This window comes from Taeniopygia guttata, chromosome 2 (genome assembly GCF_048771995.1).
Source record: "Taeniopygia guttata chromosome 2, bTaeGut7.mat, whole genome shotgun sequence".
NCBI lineage: Eukaryota > Metazoa > Chordata > Aves > Passeriformes > Estrildidae > Taeniopygia > Taeniopygia guttata.
Window position 1 is genome coordinate 72,136,821 of NC_133026.1, and position 18,033 is coordinate 72,154,853.

Here is an 18,033-nt window from a genome sequence, read left to right on the forward strand (position 1 = left end):
TAATGTAGAATAATTTCTGGAAGTATTGGCTTTTAATGTTAATCTTCAATGGGATGCTTTACTGCAGGCATGTGCATACATTAGATAACCCTGGCATGCAGGGAGTATTTTAAGACCTACATAATTTTGAAACACCCTTTAATATTTAGTGAAAGTCATGATACATTCCATGCACATAGGATCAGAAGCAGACCTTCCAGGCTTGTTTTACTTCTCAGGATAGATGCCAAATTGGGAGCCCACAGTATTTTGGTTTTCTATAGGAGAGTTAAAATGGCACCACAAGCTGTTCCACTGACATCTGAGCGCGGTCTTGGGCAGTCAGCTCACAAGGTGGAAGTGCCAAGGAGAATAATAAATACAACTGTCTTCACATGCTTATCTTCTAATCTGAGATTAAATATGAGATTTCCAAAACAAATGCTGCCAGCTATTATGGATTCTGGGATGTTGAACTGTGATGTCAGAAAATTCATTTTAGTTACTGAACTCCAGCATCTGGTGCTGCCTGCACTGTCCAGAATCAACCTGTTAAATCATAGGCAACTTTAATTTGTAACTACTTCTCTCTCACTTTCTATTTATCCACTGACGATTAAAAAAAAAACCAAACAACTGCATTCTTAAGCTTTAGGGTTAAGCAACATCATTTTATATTCACAAAAGAAAAGACTGTAATTCATAGATTTTGTAGCAAACAACATACTTACAGATTTTCACATTGAGTTAGCTGCTGCTTAAAAGGAGGAAGAAGTGCATATAAGATTAGATTCAAAGCAGTTCTGTGAAATGTATCTGGTCCCTTTATGCAACAACCTGCTACACGGGGGAGAGGAAAAAAAATAATCCTGCCTTGATGTCAAAACAATGTAAACTACTTTTAGTATGTTGACTTGTGGAACAAGTGCAGCATGAAAACAAAAGTGCAGAGCCCTCAGTAGTGACAGTGAATATTTTATCTTACCAAGAGAAAGCAACAAGAGACCGAATCCTTAAAGCATATGCCATGCTGACAGTGTGCTTCCCTGTGACAGTAATGGCATTTGCAATCCCAGCTGCACTCAAGCCTGTGCTGTAAAAGCACCCATTCCTTAGAGTGCGTGTTGCCCTTTACTGGCCTTTAGCCAGATTAAGGAGCTCTTCTCTGTTGCTCATGTTGCCCTGTAGAAACAAATGTTTATGAAACAATTATTTCTCTCCCCTGAAGTGAAATTGTAGAGATTTTGGCATTGTTAGTTCTTCTGAAATTTTCATGGTGCTGCAAAGTATCTTTGGATGACTGTAGCTTTTTGCAACAATTTAAAGCAATGATTCTCTGGCTTTTTACAAATATCTAAGTGTTTTGAAATTCAGAGACTGTATCCTCGTAGAAATGTTGAAGTACCACTGTTACTGCAGTGTTGCTGTTTGAGAGTGGTTGGTAAGAGAGTGGTTGGTAAGAATGTTCAGACGGTGATTCAGGGCTGTGACTAAAGGTATTCACCAATGTCTGTCAAAGATAATTTTTACTAAGTCTAATGAGCTAAGAGTTGGTGAGCCGATTAAAGATAAAGAAAGTTGCTCCTCTGGAGATGTGTTTGAATGTGTATGCTCTCCTGTTTTTCTTAGCACCCATTTGTTTGCTGTTTTCTCCTGACTGAGGCATGAGATTCAGAGGGAATTGGAGGATGTTGCTTATAAATTATGGATTTACTGCCTCATGATTACCATTCTACATCAAAAATGTCAGTTTTTCCTTCACTAGTCAGTTCTTTCTCAGTTTCTCCATCCTCTGCTTAAAATTGTTCCCCATCACTGCATCCATTCTCAGCCTGGGTCTTTGTGTGGAGACCCAGTCATCCTACACTGACTTTTTATTTCCTACTTCATATTTGAGCAATTCAGGAAGTTTTGGGTGATTCACAAATGTGATTACATGGTAGCATTTAAAGACATCCCAGTATTGCTTTAGAGATACAGCTTTGAAGAATGCATGTGAAGGGCTTCAGAGAAAGTAAGGAAGCAATGTGGACTGTGGTGTGGTAAAGGAGGGATAAGCAGGAGGCACAAATTAAATCCTGGAATTATACATAATTCCTTCTAAATGTGACCAGTTGGGTTCTGGACTGTCCAGAAGTAAGTAAGAACAGCAACCAAGTCACTTCCAGCTCAGCTTCATTCTGAGTTTGATCTCCTGTTTCAGAGCTGCTGCCAGGCCACTTGGAACCTTGTCCACAACTTCATTATGCAGCCAAGCCCATAGCAGAGTTTCCAGCAGTTCCAGGCTCCCAGGCAAGCTCTGGTTTTAGCTCAGACCCAGTATGCCCTCAGCTCCCACATACTCATTGCTTTTGCTACCCAGGCTTGGTGAATTTTGGTTAGGAATTACCCACATTTTTGCCATCTGACCGTACTGTAAGTATCCATTTTATCCTCACCCTATAGGCTTTTTGTAATAGGAACATAATGTAGATGGACCAAAATAATTGAAAAGCCATTTGCAACTAAGTTTTTAAATTAAGTTGCTAAACTGTAAATTGTCATTTATCCACATGATTAGATTTCTCTTCTAGTATGCATTGATGTCCAGAATATAGCTTGAACCTCTAGAAATTTCTAAAAATGGTAATACACTGGTTTTGTTTCCATTCAATCATTAACTAAACCCTTGAGAAATAACAGCATGGCTTCTGACCTGATTGTAGCGTAAATTCTTTCCCCAAGCAACTATCAAGCAAAAATAGTCCTAAAATAATGGGGGAAGAAGGAATGCCATAGAGAAGAGTTTCTCGGGAGGGAGAGGATAGGATTGTTATCATTTAAGAGTGCCTCACTTTTCTTGTAATTTTAAAATTCTGTTTTACAGATAGACTTTCTGGTCAAGCTCCAGATGCTTTTGTTTGAGTAGCCTCAATCTCCCAATGGACTCAACAGATGTACCACGAAATGGCATTGCTCACTGGGAATGCAGATCCTGACTTCAGCTCCCGCTCCTTCAACAACTTGGAAAACCTGTGTGAACTACAAACCAAGAAAGGATTCTTCTTCAAAAAGGCCAAGCTTCTGCATCCTGGAGAAGATCTGTGCTGCTTAGCCCGCTTGGATGATCGGTCGAGGTTTGTGATCATCAATGTAGGTGGTATTAAGTACAAAATTCCCTGGACCACTTTGGAGAACTGCCCCTTGACCAGGCTTGGGAAGCTAAAATCTTGCAACAATTATGATGAGATCATGGACATCTGCGATGATTATGACGTTAACTGCAATGAATTTTTTTTTGACCGTAATCCTAGTGCCTTCAGAACGATCATGACATTCCTGACAGCTGGGAAGCTGAGGCTTCTCAGGGAGATGTGTGCTCTTTCGTTCCAGGAGGAGCTTGTGTACTGGGGGATAGAAGAGGACCACCTGGAGTGGTGCTGTAAAAAGAGATTGCGACAGAAAGAGGAAGAGGCAGCTGAGGCCAGGCTGTTTGAAAGGGAGATGGTATTTAATGAAGCTACGCAATGTGCCTTCCAGGACAACAGCCGACTGAGTCTGTGCATGCGAAAGCTCAGGGATATGGTGGAGAATCCCCACTCAGGGATCCCAGGAAAGATCTTTGCTTGCATTTCAATCTCTTTTGTTGCCATCACTGCTGTCAGCCTCTGCATCAGCACCATGCCAGATGTCAGAGAAGAAGAGGATCGGGTAAGTGCAGCCTTTCTTGGGGCAGACCGTGTTTTGCATAGTTGTCTCCTCAGGAAAGGTGACAGAAAAAATCACTCCAGCAGATATGCAAGTATTCTGTTCAGTATATATGATGTGAAGGGCTGGCTGGGTAGAGCACAGAAAGCATTATGTCACTCAAAACAGAGGCAAGATTGGGCCAAACTCTGCCCTGCTAGCCCAGTTTAGCCAGTTCACACCAGCAGCTAGCCTTACCCACCAGGTTTGTTTTCTGATATGTCTAACCAGATGACAAGCTATCTGCTCTGGGAATAAAAACCAGCCTTTCTTCTTTCTTCTGGTTTAATGTTTTGAGGTTAAGTTTAGAGCTAACAAATCAATTTTCCCTAAAGGTACTTTAACAATTTGAATGAACTCTCAAGTGTGCCAGTGTAAAAACCACATCTAAAGTATTTTGATGCTATAGGGTGATGTAAAGGCCAGGGAAGCTGAAGCAGCAACTTAACAGCAGAAACAGAGCAGTTGTCCCAATTTTCAGACCTGCTTAGTATGCTCAAGTGTAAACTGTAGATGATTCATGCCCTTGAAAGTCAAGTCTTACAGATATTTTGTTTATTCTTAAGTTCATCAAATTTCCTAAGGGTTTAGTCCCTTTTTTGTGCAAGCAGTTCACTTCCCTACAATTAATTGTATGTAGGCCAGTGAGAGCTCATCTGAAAAATGGAAGAGAAGGACATTTACATTTTCTTCACATGGGTGGTGAAATGCAAACTGAGGAGTTGGAGGTGGGGATGTTTTGAAGAATTCATGCCCTCTCTAGTTTTACCCAAGTCCAAGCTTGACACTAAATGTTTGGGCTTATTTGCTAGCCCCGTGGTCATTAAATGTGGTTGTGAACTTCAGCTACTGAGACAGTACTTCACCCCATGAAGTGCTGCCTCTGAGCTGAAGGCTGAGCTCTCCTGGAAGCAGCTCTTCCCATGTGCTGTCACCCAGGGGCTGGATGGCTTGTGCCCTACTGCCACAAGCAGAAAAGAGGGAGACCATCCCCAGACTGGAGGTATTTACTGTTATGTCACCTTGAAAGAAAAATGCAAAGTGATGAAAAATGGATCCAGCTGCTCCAGAGAGACCCCTGCATCTGACTGAGCACCCTGTGTACAGTGAAACCCACCCTTTGCTTGCGAGGTCTGCTCAGGTTACATCCCACCTGAGCAGTTTGATTTAGAATCAGACTCATTCAGGAGCAGCCAGGAAAAAAGATAAAACATTGGTATGTTAGCTGATATATGATTTATTATCAGATCTTTATTTTAAGAGTTTTTTGTAATTTAAAGTTTGAGGATGGTACTACTGGGTACTAGTTAACACTATGTTGTCCTAAAAATGTTTTTTAATGATATCATTTCCAAAACACACACCTTTTAGTGTAATTAGCCATCAGGGCTCCACAGCCCTGAATTCTAAGCACAAGGGATATTTTACTGTTGAAAACTGAGATGTATTTAGCATGTAGTTGTTTCCAGGTTTAAGCGAGAGTTGAACTACTGCTTTAATTATGAATTATGAGAGTTTAGGAACCTTATGTTTTTACTAATGATCCAAACATAAATAGGGACTCATAATAATAGGCCAATAATGTTTTTTGGGTGGAGCAGGATAATAATGAGGATAGAGCAAACATATGAGAGAAGCCTGAATTTCTTGGTAAGGTGGAACCATTAGAAGGAGCACCATTAGAGAACCATTAGAAGGAGTCAAATTCAAAATTTTGCAGTAAAGATGAATGCAGGCTTGCTCATGTAAAAACAGGGACTCTGATTCCCAAAAGAGGCTCTAAATAATATTTAGGGTACAAGCAGCCATAAATTCCTATTGCAGTATAAAATCAGAAGAGTTAATGCCATCCCTGAATATCAAAGATGGGCAGTATTTATAAGAAGCTGGAAAATTTTTTGTGCCTTTATGCAGTACTGGTGAGACTGACTCTAGAATACTGCAGTTGGTTCTCACATTCATGTTTTTAACGGTGTTTTGAAAAATTGGGAGAGGGCTAAAAAACCTATAAATCTTAGACACCTGGGGAAAATGTCATGCAATAAGAAAATTTAACATTTCAGTTGATTTAAATTATTGGAAGGGAGGTGAATGGATTAGGCGTATAAGTGGGTTTTTTATGAGGGGAGAAGAACTGTATAATCTAGGATGCCTTTAAATTAAGCAGGGGAATGATACATGGCTAAAAGCTGAATCCTTATAAATTCATATGGGAAACTATATGCCAGTATTTAATACCAAGGTGATTCATTACTGGGACAGATTAGGAAGAAAATTAGTGGATTTTGTGCTTTTAGACATTTTCAGCTAAAAGCTTAGTGTCCTTTTGTTTAGCCCTCACCTAAACAGAATTTATTTCAATCAAAAGAAAAACAGGAATTGCAGATCAAGTTACAAAGGTGAAATTCTTGCAACACAGAGACGATCAGAATAAATTATCCAATGTTATTCTATGCCGTTAAATTCTAAAAGCACAGAGCTCTTGCAAATAATCTTTGTTCCACACTTTGCACAGGGAAGGTCTGTGGACAGACTGGAAATGGTATTTCGTTTGAGACAATGGTGGCTCTCTTGCACAGGGGACTGGTGAAGGATCACTTCTGGCAAGGCAAGGAGTAGGCATCTGCCCACTTGCAATCACCTGTAGGGTCTGGGACTGTGGCTGCAGACTCCCTGTGTGTACTCCCTGTGTGGCTTAGCAAGCCAAGGCAGCTCTCAAGTAACAGCTGTGGAGATAAGAGAGCTTATGTGAATTCAAATTCATGGTAATAATCCTGAGCTGTATCCCCAGTATCTAGATTAAAATTTGTGCCCAGAGATAGCTCTTTGGTCTGGCTTTGCAGTCTCCTAACAAGCAGCAAAAGGATGCATATCCCTTCTGACTAAGGAACAAATAAATAGTAAATACTACTTCAAAGGCACACCATACTCAGTGTGCACATTTTCCAGGCTTTCTGGCTGACATTGCTGTTGTTGTGGTTCCATGTCAGGGCTGTCACAGGTGCTCTGGCTAGCAAGCAGTGGCTTTTCCTTGATCTGATGTTACTACAGAAAACAAAATCTCTATGTGCCATCTATCTGTCCTGTTAGTGTTTCAGGGAAAGACAGAGAAGCCAATAATGAAAAAAAGCCATGCTGAGAAACAATTTTCCATACCCTGATCTTTTAATGCCGTCTGAATGGACCAGCTGTTACACACAGTGATGTCCTGCAGAGGTGTGAATGACCTCACACAAGATGGAAGTGTGGGACCTTAAAAGTTAGAAGTAATTGCAAGATGCATGAGGAAATAATTTAGGTGCCTACCTTTCACTTGTAAAATAGAGCAGAAAACTCAATCATACATTTTGTTAACTTTATTAGCTGCTCCAGGTGTTCTGGATGACAGCGGCAATCCCTGGTGGTTTAACAAGAGTGGGAAGGCTCATGCTCCCCTGTACTGTAGATACTTGTTTTTACTAAAGGTCACCTTGATTCACCTTGAGTGTTACTCTTTTTTGGGAGTATTATGCTGCACAATTGTCAGTAGAGTTAACAGAATCAGATCCTGAACTACTTTTCACTTACCAAAGTAGGATATATATTTAGTCAAATTTTTTCTCATTTAGACTTTATTTACTAATTAAATTAAATAAAATCCACCAATTCAGTAATGTGTATAATAGCTCCTTCTGGAAATTTCAGGAAAGGGACACTTCAAGTATGTGAAGAAAACAAACATGTGAAGGCAGACAGGTTCTTCCATGAAAAGCAACAAGACAATGATAAACTTTTTATTTCATAATTTTCAGAATGGGAGATTTAGATTTAACGGTGAAAAGTCTCCTCTAAAGGCTAAATCTGCTGAGACAAAATCATAGCGAGAGTCCTCAGGCACCAGGCTCTTTCAAGACCACCACAAAAGTCATCTCCAAGACACAAAAATAGCCAGAGGCACAGAGTATCCTCAAGGCATTTTAGGCATATCCTACCTTTAAGTGGACTTCTCACCTCTCTAAAGAAATAGCAGCTATCAAGTGACTCAAAGAAAGCAGCTAATACATCAGAGAAGTAAACCAATCAGGGATATATTACAGCAAAAGCTTTAAGCACACAGTAAGAGCTAAACAACCAGAAGACATTCAGAGAGGTTCAGCTGAAAGCCAGATGGTCATCATACAAGACTCTTCATTTTTTTCTTGGTGAAAACAGAAATGTTAACCATTTCTCTCTGAAAATTAATTTTCTCTTTTTTGTTAGACAGCAGTCTTTATCATCAGAGAAGAAAACGTGGAACTTAGAGAATAATATCAAACATTCTGTTCTGATTCAAAGAAGCATTTATAGGCCTGAGACCCCTGAGCTCAGTATTTTGTAGCAGCACAGTGCAAAGCAGGAGAAGCAGACCAGAGAGCTCGTTCTTCACCACACTTTTTAACGTGTTGGGAAAAGCTAGCCTAATTAGAGATGCTGTGAGAGGAAGTTACAGTTCAATAACCTTCAGCTGAAGAACATTACAACAAAGAGACATAAATAATGAAGTTAATAATAGCTTGTAAAGCAAAAACTATTTAACCTTCTAAGCTCAATTTACACACCATGCTTCAACTTCCATAATGTTGAGGATGGGGAAGATGTAAATTGTGAATGCGCATTTTAAACAATCTTGTGACTAAAGGTTTCATTTCACAAAGGTACACACAAAAGTAATCTCAGACAAGGTTTAGAGAGTCTTGTATAATGAGTCTCAATAGTTTTTAATAGACAAACTGTTCTGTAACAGGCTGGATTAGCGGACAGTGAGGTTGACTGAAAACTGTATCAATGGCCATGCCCTGAGCATGGTGGTCAGTGACAGAGTCCAGTTGGAGCCCAGTAACTAACAGCGTGCCCTGGGGGTCTGTACTGGTTCCAATCCTGTTAGAATTCTTTATTAGTGGCCTGGAGGGTGAAGCAGAGTGTACTTGCAGCAAGTTTGCTGATGACGCAAACTTTGGACAAGTTGTGGCCGGACAGTTGTGCTGCCACCCTGAATGGCCTTGACAGGCTGGAGAAACAGGCTCAGAAAGACTGTGGACCTCAGCAAGCTCAGCAAGAAGAAATGCAGAGTCCTGCATTCCTGGTGAGGAACAGCCCCACACATCAGTACGTGCTGGAGACCACCCAGAGGGAAAGCAGATTGGTAGAAAAGGACCCAGGGATCCTGGTGGACACTAAGTTGGCTGTGCCCTGGCTGCAAAGAAAGATGCTGCGATCCTGGGCTGCATCAGGCAAAGTGCTGCCAGCACATCAAGGGAGGAGATTCTTCCCCTCAGCTCAGCACTGGGGAGGGCACACCTGGAGCAGTGTCCAGTGCTGGGCTCCTCAGTGCAAGAGAGATACAGACATGCTGAACAAAGTCCAGGGGTGCTTGCTATCCTAAGATGGCACTCTGCTTGAGACTCTGGAATTACTGGTGTCATTTTTATGACTTTATCTCTTTTCTGACTGTTCAGTTGTTGTTCTGCTTGTGATACTGAGACCTTAATTTTAAATCAGGGCCACATGTGATGCATAGATGGTTCGTTTTCATGAATGAAAGTATTAATAAAATTGCAGGTTGTGTTTTTACTTTCATTGTAGAATAATCTGTTCTAGAAATTACAGCACATTCAACAAAAAACATGTATTAAAAAATATCTCCCTGCTGGTGTTACATATAACTATTTATAGTGTATAGGCACTGAGGGTGACTTTTTATAAAAAGAATCCTGGGGAATTGGACTAACTAATTTCCCTGGGGATCATCTGAGAATTTGTTATACCACTCTCAGCTCTGCTGTTTAAATGCAAAAATTATAAGCTGTAACAGTATCACCAGTTTTGTTATCTGAACCGATCTACTGTACTTGTACCCTATATTGCTAATTTTCATTTTGTGTCTGCTCCAGACTCCTCAGGCCACAGCCACCTGGAGGCCAGGGAAAGACCAAATGACTCAGTAGCAATGGTCACCTGCCTTTTCTACGTTGTGCACAAGGAAGTTCTTGTAGGCACATGAGATTCATATTCAGTTTAATATTCACATGTCCTTGTTTAAGGGATGTAGGACTCAGAGCACTGCAGAACTTCTATTTTAGAAGTATGGTGTTTCTTCTTTTCCTTTCATAACCCAAAGGTTTTGTCCTCAGATAGTACTTAAATCAAACTGGTAACACACACTCCAAATTACAAGCTTTGACAGCATCCTTTACTTACAGTTTTAGTTATCAGTAATAAGCAAATGTTTGCTTTCTTGTTGAAGTTCTCAATTGGCCTCATTTAGTTCCATCACCTATTCTGTGTAGTCTTGACTTTAGATTGGGAATGCTTTGGGGCAGAATATCCTAAACACAATGTCTATGGCCATCATAATAACAAAAATAAAGCTACATACCTGCTGTTCAGGTGCCTTCCTCATGCCTCACCTGCAAGGCATGTTTCTAGGCAAGGAAATTCTTTTTTGCAAGCAAGACCAACTTAGTTCATGATGAATCCAAACTGAGAAATAACTGCTAAGTTCTCAAGTCTGAGTCATGCTGGCATGGTCTCCCAACTCCTTTCTGATGGTTAGAGACATTTGCTAGGCAAGTTGTCTTTCAGAGAGATCAGGTTTGTCTGAAAGCAGTGGGAAGTGATGAGGTTTGGTTTTAATAAGTGATGGTGCTTCTGTGTGTTGTGCAGACAGTGTTAAAATCCCGGAGCACTGATAAATCTAAGCCTTAAATCACAAGTTCTGTGGGACTTGCTGAGTGGTGTGCATCTTTTATCTGACTCCCATGGAATTTACAAGTGTGAGACCAATGGCAAAATGTTCTTTGCAAATATCGAGAAGTGGTGCTCATGTCCTTTGATGATGTTCCTGGGAGCTGTCTGTGAGACATCTGATAGATACAGTCTCTAATGTAAAAGAACACACTGGTTTTTCTTTGTGGATCCGAATCTCAATCCGTCCTTTCTGGCTGTCCAAATCCAGGTGTTACATGGAGCACATCTCGGTATCAGTTTATTTTGACAAGTTCAGGATTGCTGTATTCACACACTGAGGAGACACACTGGGTACTGGGAGTTGCCTGCATCACTGCTGTACATCTCACTGCCCTCTGCACCAGCTCTGCCAGCCACTGCCCAGGACCCCTGCTGCCTGCAAAACTGCTGGTTAAATAGCACATCATGTGCCAGCTGCACCAGTTCTTTTACGAGACAGTCCTTCCTCTTTGCAGGGCTGCCTTAAGCTGCTAACAAATAGAAAACATTCTAAGGAATGATTGGTTGTTCTTGATATTGGTTGTGTGGACAAAATGCTGGATAACAACTCGCTGTATTTAGTCATGACTACGTTTGTAGAGTTCTCACCATTTCTTCTGCTTGGCTTGCTTGCTCTTCTTGGGAAAAAATTTAATTGCTTTCTGCAGTTGTCCCACCCGTGGAAGAAAAATCAAAAATCTAGCCTTCCTTCTTCATCTAAGCTCTCTGAACTTTGGCAGATGTACCTGGTTTTTCTGTCATGGCAGCTGCTTCAAGAGCAGATAAAGGAATCATCATCCCAGTAAGAAAATCATCCTCCATTGTATCATTAGGATTAGGAGGCCTTTTCTTTCTCTAAGAATCGCCCTTAGATTGAGGGTGGGGATGCAGCACTGCATGACAGGTTTACACTGAGTCCCTCAGTGAGCCTGCAGACCTTCTGCTCACTTTCAGCGAAGTTGCTGCCTGAGCTCTCAGTGCCCAACCGTGGCTCTCATGGCAGTGTCTCCTATTGGATTGCTTTTCCCAAATAAAGAGAGAAATCCTTATGGATCAAGGAGCTACCCTGGAAGATTTTCAGGACAGTAGGTTACAATATTGGCTTTGGGAGCTTCCTGAGATTCTCTGCAGTGTTTTAGGCTTAGAAGTGAAAAAGTGGAGAGTGTTTCTCTGCACTGCTTGGGAACAAGGCAAGAGTTGACTAAGATAAAATTACTTTGGACTGGTTAATAACTTTATTCTCTGCCAATGAACTCTTTCAGTCTGCAGGATATCTTCTCATGAATAAATTGTAAACTTGGGTCTTCTTTTAAATATTATATAAATATGCTGCAATGTAACATTAGTGATAAATAATTAAACAGCTAAAACTATTTCATAAAAGCATTCATAACTTTGTTACATTGTTAACTGGTTTATATTTGGTGCAGTGTGGCTCACCCAGCAAAATATGCCCTATGTTTAAATTCTTTTAATACCTCTCTGGTTCCACCCCCATAAGTATCTATCCCTGCCAGTGAGTTTGTTCTCCAAACTTCCAGGTAAATCATCCACAGAATCTCTGAAGTTATCTCACAATAATAGCAGCTTGGCCTTCAGACAGTTTGTAAAATTATAACAGCTATTCATCACAGCCTAATATCCTGGGGGTACAGCAGAGCTCCTGTATTCCATAGATTGCTCCACTGCCTTTCGTAGGACAGCTTGGGCACTGTGGGCCTATTGTGTACTGAAAGAGAGAACTCCTTCATTTATTTGGAAAATACAATCTGGAAATTTCATTTCAGAGCTCCAGGATATGTTGCTATCAATTCTGGAGGTTTGGACTGAAAGCAAGCAGGCAGATTTACATTTGGCTGCACCTCATATCGTTAGGCTGAGGTAATGAGCTGATTCATGTGTAGGGCACTTAGAAGGATTGCATTAAGTCATTCAACATTATAAATGCTTGCATTTTCATTGTCTAGTGTGTGGCAATGGAGATGAAATATAAAAGTTTGGGTTTTGCAGTGTAGACATTTATATTCAAGACAAATTGAGTAGTATAGATATGGGGGAAAATGGTTATAAGATTTTTTTTTTGACAGGTTTTTAAAGAAAGGCTTGAGAAAGGTCCAGGAGGAATCTATAAAGTTGTTAGGTTTTCTAACAGTAAGCATGATTTTAGTTTCAAGTAATCAAAACATCAAAAACATGATACTGAGTACAATCAGTCACATTTTGATCTAGTCTGTGTAGAACACCACTCATTAATCAAATTTAATATAATTTTTTTGAGGTTATAAAGTTTTCAGAGGAAAGTAACTTCTGATGTAGGTACTTCTGTAAGACATTTGAATTAGTGCTGCACAATATTCTTCCTTAATAAAAAGGCATTTTTCAAAAATTGGCGTCCTTATTGTTTAAAAAAATTCTGTTCAATCTCATAATAGAAGAAAACCAACATAAGATATCAAGTGAGGCTTGAGATTCTGTATCAAGATTGATATTCATTTGGCAGGTAAATTGAAAAAAAGTTTTTAAAATGGTTGAAAATCTCAAAGTTCTGCTTTATAGTGAGACACTAGAAGTGCTTTTAATGCAGTGGGGATCATAATAAGAGAATGTCTGTGGGCAACAGTGAAATGAAAGAACTGAAAGCTGCAGTTGGACAAACTCATGCTCTGAATTAAAGTGTGTTACAGTGTGGGTAATTAACAATGGAAACCATTTATCTAGACATGCCTGCGTGCATCTCACAGAGTTTTTAAATACATTCTGTCAGTCCTTCTAAACATTATAACTCAGCTCAGCTGAAGCCATGCATATGATTCATGAGCCACTTGGCAAGATCCTCTGCTCCACAGGGGATCAGCTCAAGAGCCTCTTCTGCCCTTCCAGGGTAGTGAGCCATTACCATCCTGTCCCTGACTCCTGCTGGTATAGGAGGTGCCAGCAAGGATGCTGTACATCTTCTCACTGTCTGGGGCTTTCTTGGCCCTTGTGAATATTCAGACCTGAAGGCATCAGTAAGATGAAATGAGCAGTGACAGGTCATAATTGTGATTAAAGGCAAGGGCAGCCAGAAAAAGCTCAGGAGCCTGGAAGCCCTCTGAAGAGTGACATGGGATGAGTCTGGTCCCATGAAGGCAATGTCCCAACCCAGGTATCTTGTCCAGCATTGACTGTGTTTGTAGGGGTTGCCACAGGGGCTGGAGTATTCTATTGGTGGGGCTTAGTCACAGGTGGAACAGACTGTTCATCAGGACATGTTCCAGCCCACCCCGCTGCCTATTCTCTAACTCTACCCTCACCCTTCCATAAGTCACACACACACACACACACAAACAATCCCTTTCCCTTGCCCCATCTCATTTACTGAGCCTGGATTCAAATAGGAAATACAGAGAATAGTGTGAAGATCCCAGCCATCCAATACATCCTGAGCTGTGCTGGCAACTTGGCACCTGGTGCACTGGGTAGAGATGTTTACAAGAGAAATTGCAGCACTCTCCCGAAAAGTCCCTGCTCTGACTGTGAGCAGACATTGCAGAGATTTTCTCCCAGTCTGCAGCTCAATGCCTTCACTCACAGTAGAAATGCTGGGTGTTTTAAGGGAAGCACTTGTGTGTTGCACTGCTGTCACAGAAAGCACTGTTTTTACTGTTGCCTTGAGCAGAAAGAGAGAATATGAAAGTGTGTGTAGTTTCACTGTGGTCTCATCCACCTTGCAAAAATCCATTGCAACTTAGAGCATTTCAGTGCAAGAGCACTGTGGGAGCTCACTGCCAGCTGTGCCCGAGCTACTACCAGCAGGAAGGCAAATCTTCCCACAGGCAACACAGGCAAATCCTTCCCTTGCTCTCAGATAAGAGGATAAAGGGAGACTGAGGGGGGAAGAGATACAGGTTTGGAAGAAATGTCAAAGGAAAACAGTAAGCTTGACTCTGTCCTTTCCTCCAAGATAAAAAACAGATACCCTCAAATCTTCTAGCAGCTTACAGGGTTGCAGGAACCAGTAAAATAAATATGGGTCAGTAAAACAGAACTAGCAGTGAGTGGGAGGCAGGAGGAGAAGAGCTTCAAAAAATGATTGAAAGAAGTGAAAAGAGGGAAAATACACTTTTAAATTATATTAAGAATCAGTTGATCTTTTAATATAATTAATAAGTGAGAGAGAGGGGGAGAACAAGACAGATTCTTTTTTTTAGTGTGAGACAAGCTTGAGGAGGAGGAGAAGATAGAAAAAGTGTGCTGGGTTTTGGAATACCACAGTTCTAGGCAGTGTATATCTGTGAGCACAGCCAGGTGCCACCACATCACCTTTTCCCAGGTACTAGGTAGGTGTGAAAGCCTTGGGAATTCCACTGCTTTGTCACATTGCCCTGTCCCTTTTGGGCTGGTTCTTTTGGAGAGCTGTGCAGGTGTTCCCATTCCCTGGGGAAATTGTTCAAACTGCACCCAAGTGCCCTTGGCGAGAACTCAGCCCTGTTCTGGTTCTGCAGTTTTATGCTGGTTTGGTTTAAGGGCTGCTGGAGCTCACAGCGATTCCATAAGCTGCTCCCAGCCACAGTCACAGAGTCTGATGAGCTTTGAGACACTGGATGTCTTGAAGCTTCCCCCAGCCTCTCTGGATGAAGTGCTGTGCTTGTTCCTGATAGGCATCTGAAAATCAGGCAAGTTGATGGTGTTCTGTTTCATAGATATTTCATGGTCTGTTTTATGCTTTCTGTGTTTCCTACTTCTTGCTGATTTTATGTTTTGGTTGCTTTCCATAAAGTAGAGCCAGATAGCATTTTTTTCCCTCTAACAAATACTGTTGCTTTTGGAGAAGTGTGTGCTAAAATGGGCATGAGGAGAGCTAGTTCAGAAGAAGGCATTAATGAGAGAGCATTAATGAGAGGGTATTTTGTACATCTGTAGTACTACTTACCTGCTTTCCATTCTTCTCAACAGCTCTAGTGGAGCAAAAAGAGGCAGGATAGTGGATCAAAGAATGTATCTGCATGTGTTAGGGACAGTACATGAAGGAGGCAGGGAAACAGAAAAAAGCCTTAGGATCATAGTAAGTCTTGTCTGGTAGATAGGCAACTGAATCCCTCGTGTCTGTGTCTTTCTCCACCCTTCAGATGTATATGCCAAATCCATGTAGTCAGCTATTAAGACATCAATAGCATTTCCAAGGAAAAAGGTATCAGTTAAACAGATCTCAAAGCTCAGGATTTATATGGCTTAGGAACCTGAGGCGTACTTGCAGTGTCTAATTTTGGTTGTACAGTTTGGGGTTGAGATGGCCCAGAGCATCAGCTGCTTGTGGATTGGGCAGAGTATCCCAAGGAAACACAGCTGTTTCCCCCTGCAGCCTCCTGGATCAGGGGTGCCATCCGTGTCTCTTGTCTCTGTAGTCTGCAAGGGTAGTCATAGGTAAAGTCCTCATGTGGTCTTCTCTTCCCTCTCATTGACTCCCAGGCCCTTTTCTGAGATTTCCATGAACACAGACATCTGGCTTTGCAGTTAAAGATCAGAGGAGCAATCTGAGACAAATGAAAGGCACATGCAAGTATCTCAGTAACCCCTTGGCTGCATGACTACAAGTGAATAGCACAGCATGCAATTCCACAAGATGATTAGACTCTAGCTGGGCATTTTAGCACACCCTGCAGTTACCTTCTAGCAGCTGCCATAGTCTTTTGGCATCTCCCTTGTTCCTGTTGGTGTTCTGTGTTTATTTGCAGCTTCACTGGCAGGATAAAAATGGCAGGCTGAGGGGTTTTGAGAAGTGGTGATTTGGGACTGTGACATTTCAGAATTAAGGGAAATCCAGGCAGGTAAGCAGGTGTAGCTCCTGCCCACCTCCTTGCCCTTTCTCCTCAACAAAGACAAGCTGTACAAGAGCTATCTTGTGTCCATAACAGGGCTGCACAAAGTTGGCGACAGCCCTTCCTCAGAAGGCACAGGTTACCTTTGCTGGCAGCTGGGCTGAAGACGAAGCACGAACTAAGTTCGATTTACAGATCAAAGTGTGGGCAGCAAGAAGCAAAGGACTCTTTCATGGCCCTTCGGTGACTTTAAAGGGAGAAACTCTTACTTTGACTTCATAGCCAGCCAGCTTTGAGGACAGGCTGTGCAGTTATCTGAATCATCTTTGTTCGGGAGCACAAGGAAATATTCGCAGCAGGCTGGCTGCGAGTTCAGCCTGACCCCAGCGTTAATGGCAGAAGCACTGAGTTCCAATCACGGTGTCTGTGGGTGGTCAGAGCCAGGGGAGCTGCCTGTGCCCCAGGGCAGGGTGGGATGCTGCCCTTCCAAGGTCGGTCACATCGCAGGAGTCCTGCACTTTTCCCCGCTGTGAAAATTGTCTGGATGCTTTCATCAGAAAATCACTTTTATCAGAAAATTGCCTTTCATCAGAAAGTGCCAGCCTGAGCAATACCTTTGAGTTTCGTTGGTGAGGCATGTTTCTGGGAATGTTGCTCTTTTGCTGGAATTGTTCTCAAGGAAGGCTTCTTCATTTTACAATGACAAGAGAGAGCAAACAATCCAGCAGCCAGTGCTCCAGGTGCTTACACGTACTGGGACAGAGACAGATGCAAACTTCCACCCCACTCTCATAGGAGTAGGAGCTGGGTCTCTCTGCAGCCCAGCAAAGGCTCCAAGTGTTGGGCTGCTGAATAATTGGTAGTGGAGGAGTGTCTGTCTTCTGGGTCATCCTGCAGGTGTTCATTGAAACAGGTGGCTCAGCCTCCCACCCAAATCCAAAGGGAACACCCTAAGCCTCTGGACTGGGGACTGTAGGCAGACTCGTCAGCACCTCAGGGCTGTAGGTCTCTTTGTCTTCAGGTCTCTTAACACAGATCTCTGATGCCAAGATGTCAGTTGCATCAGAATTTCAAGTTCCACATTGTTGTTAAAAAAGAGTTTGATCAGATGTGCACACAGATGTGCACATTTGTATGCAATGCCTCTCATGTTGGAGTTTCTTTTTTTTTTTTAACATATAGATGTGACAGTAAGGGAAATCTCACTATAAGGTCAAAGTGGGCAGCATTGAAACTTCTTCCTTCAAAGTGCTGTGGAGCTGCTGACCTCACAAAAAAGTGCATGGAAAGCAACACAAGAACTGGAGCAGTTAGAGGTGACCTGGCTTTTGACATCTTCTAATGCAGAGGGATTAGAAAATGGTGTCAAATCCTGCAAGAATCTAAGGAAGAGTCACAATTTCTTCTCAGGAGACCAGAGGACAAAGGCAGGGCCAGGAAGTCACACAACACAGTGGAGAATTTTTCTGAGGCTCAGTACAGGCTTCAGTACAAGTGAAATGGACCCTGCAAGCCAAACCAAAATGTTTCTGAAAGATGTCTGCCACTTTTAGACAGGGCAGACAGAACAATGAATACAGATGGATTTGAACTCCAATGACAATTATTTTCCTTTCTGTAATTTCCCTTTTGCCAAAGGAACTTTTGGCAAAGAAAATGTTTCTCAAGAAGAAAGATGCTGTGGTTGGCTTTTAGACAGCAAATTTCTATAGTTCCTAATGAGGGAGACTCACTTTAATTTGGCTGCACAGAATTACTCACTGATGTCTTTCTCACTTTCTCTCCT

General features: G+C 41.8%; 2 protein-coding genes across 5 annotated transcripts in view; one reads left to right on the forward strand and one right to left on the reverse strand.

Moving 5' to 3' along the window:
- KCNG2 (potassium voltage-gated channel modifier subfamily G member 2) overlaps positions 1–18,033 on the forward strand; it is a 58,692-nt gene that overhangs the window by 34,046 nt on the left and 6,613 nt on the right. For all 3 annotated transcript variants that reach the window (XM_072924199.1, XM_002190069.7, XM_072924200.1), the window contains exon 2: positions 2,846–3,669. In XM_072924199.1, coding sequence (XP_072780300.1) covers positions 2,914–3,669 — 756 coding nt within the window. In that variant the 5' untranslated portion in view covers positions 2,846–2,913. The remainder of the gene's footprint in view (positions 1–2,845; positions 3,670–18,033) is intronic.
- Positions 1–18,033, reverse strand: part of SLC66A2 (solute carrier family 66 member 2) — a 100,462-nt gene that overhangs the window by 4,762 nt on the left and 77,667 nt on the right. The gene's annotated exons all lie outside the window — the stretch shown is intronic.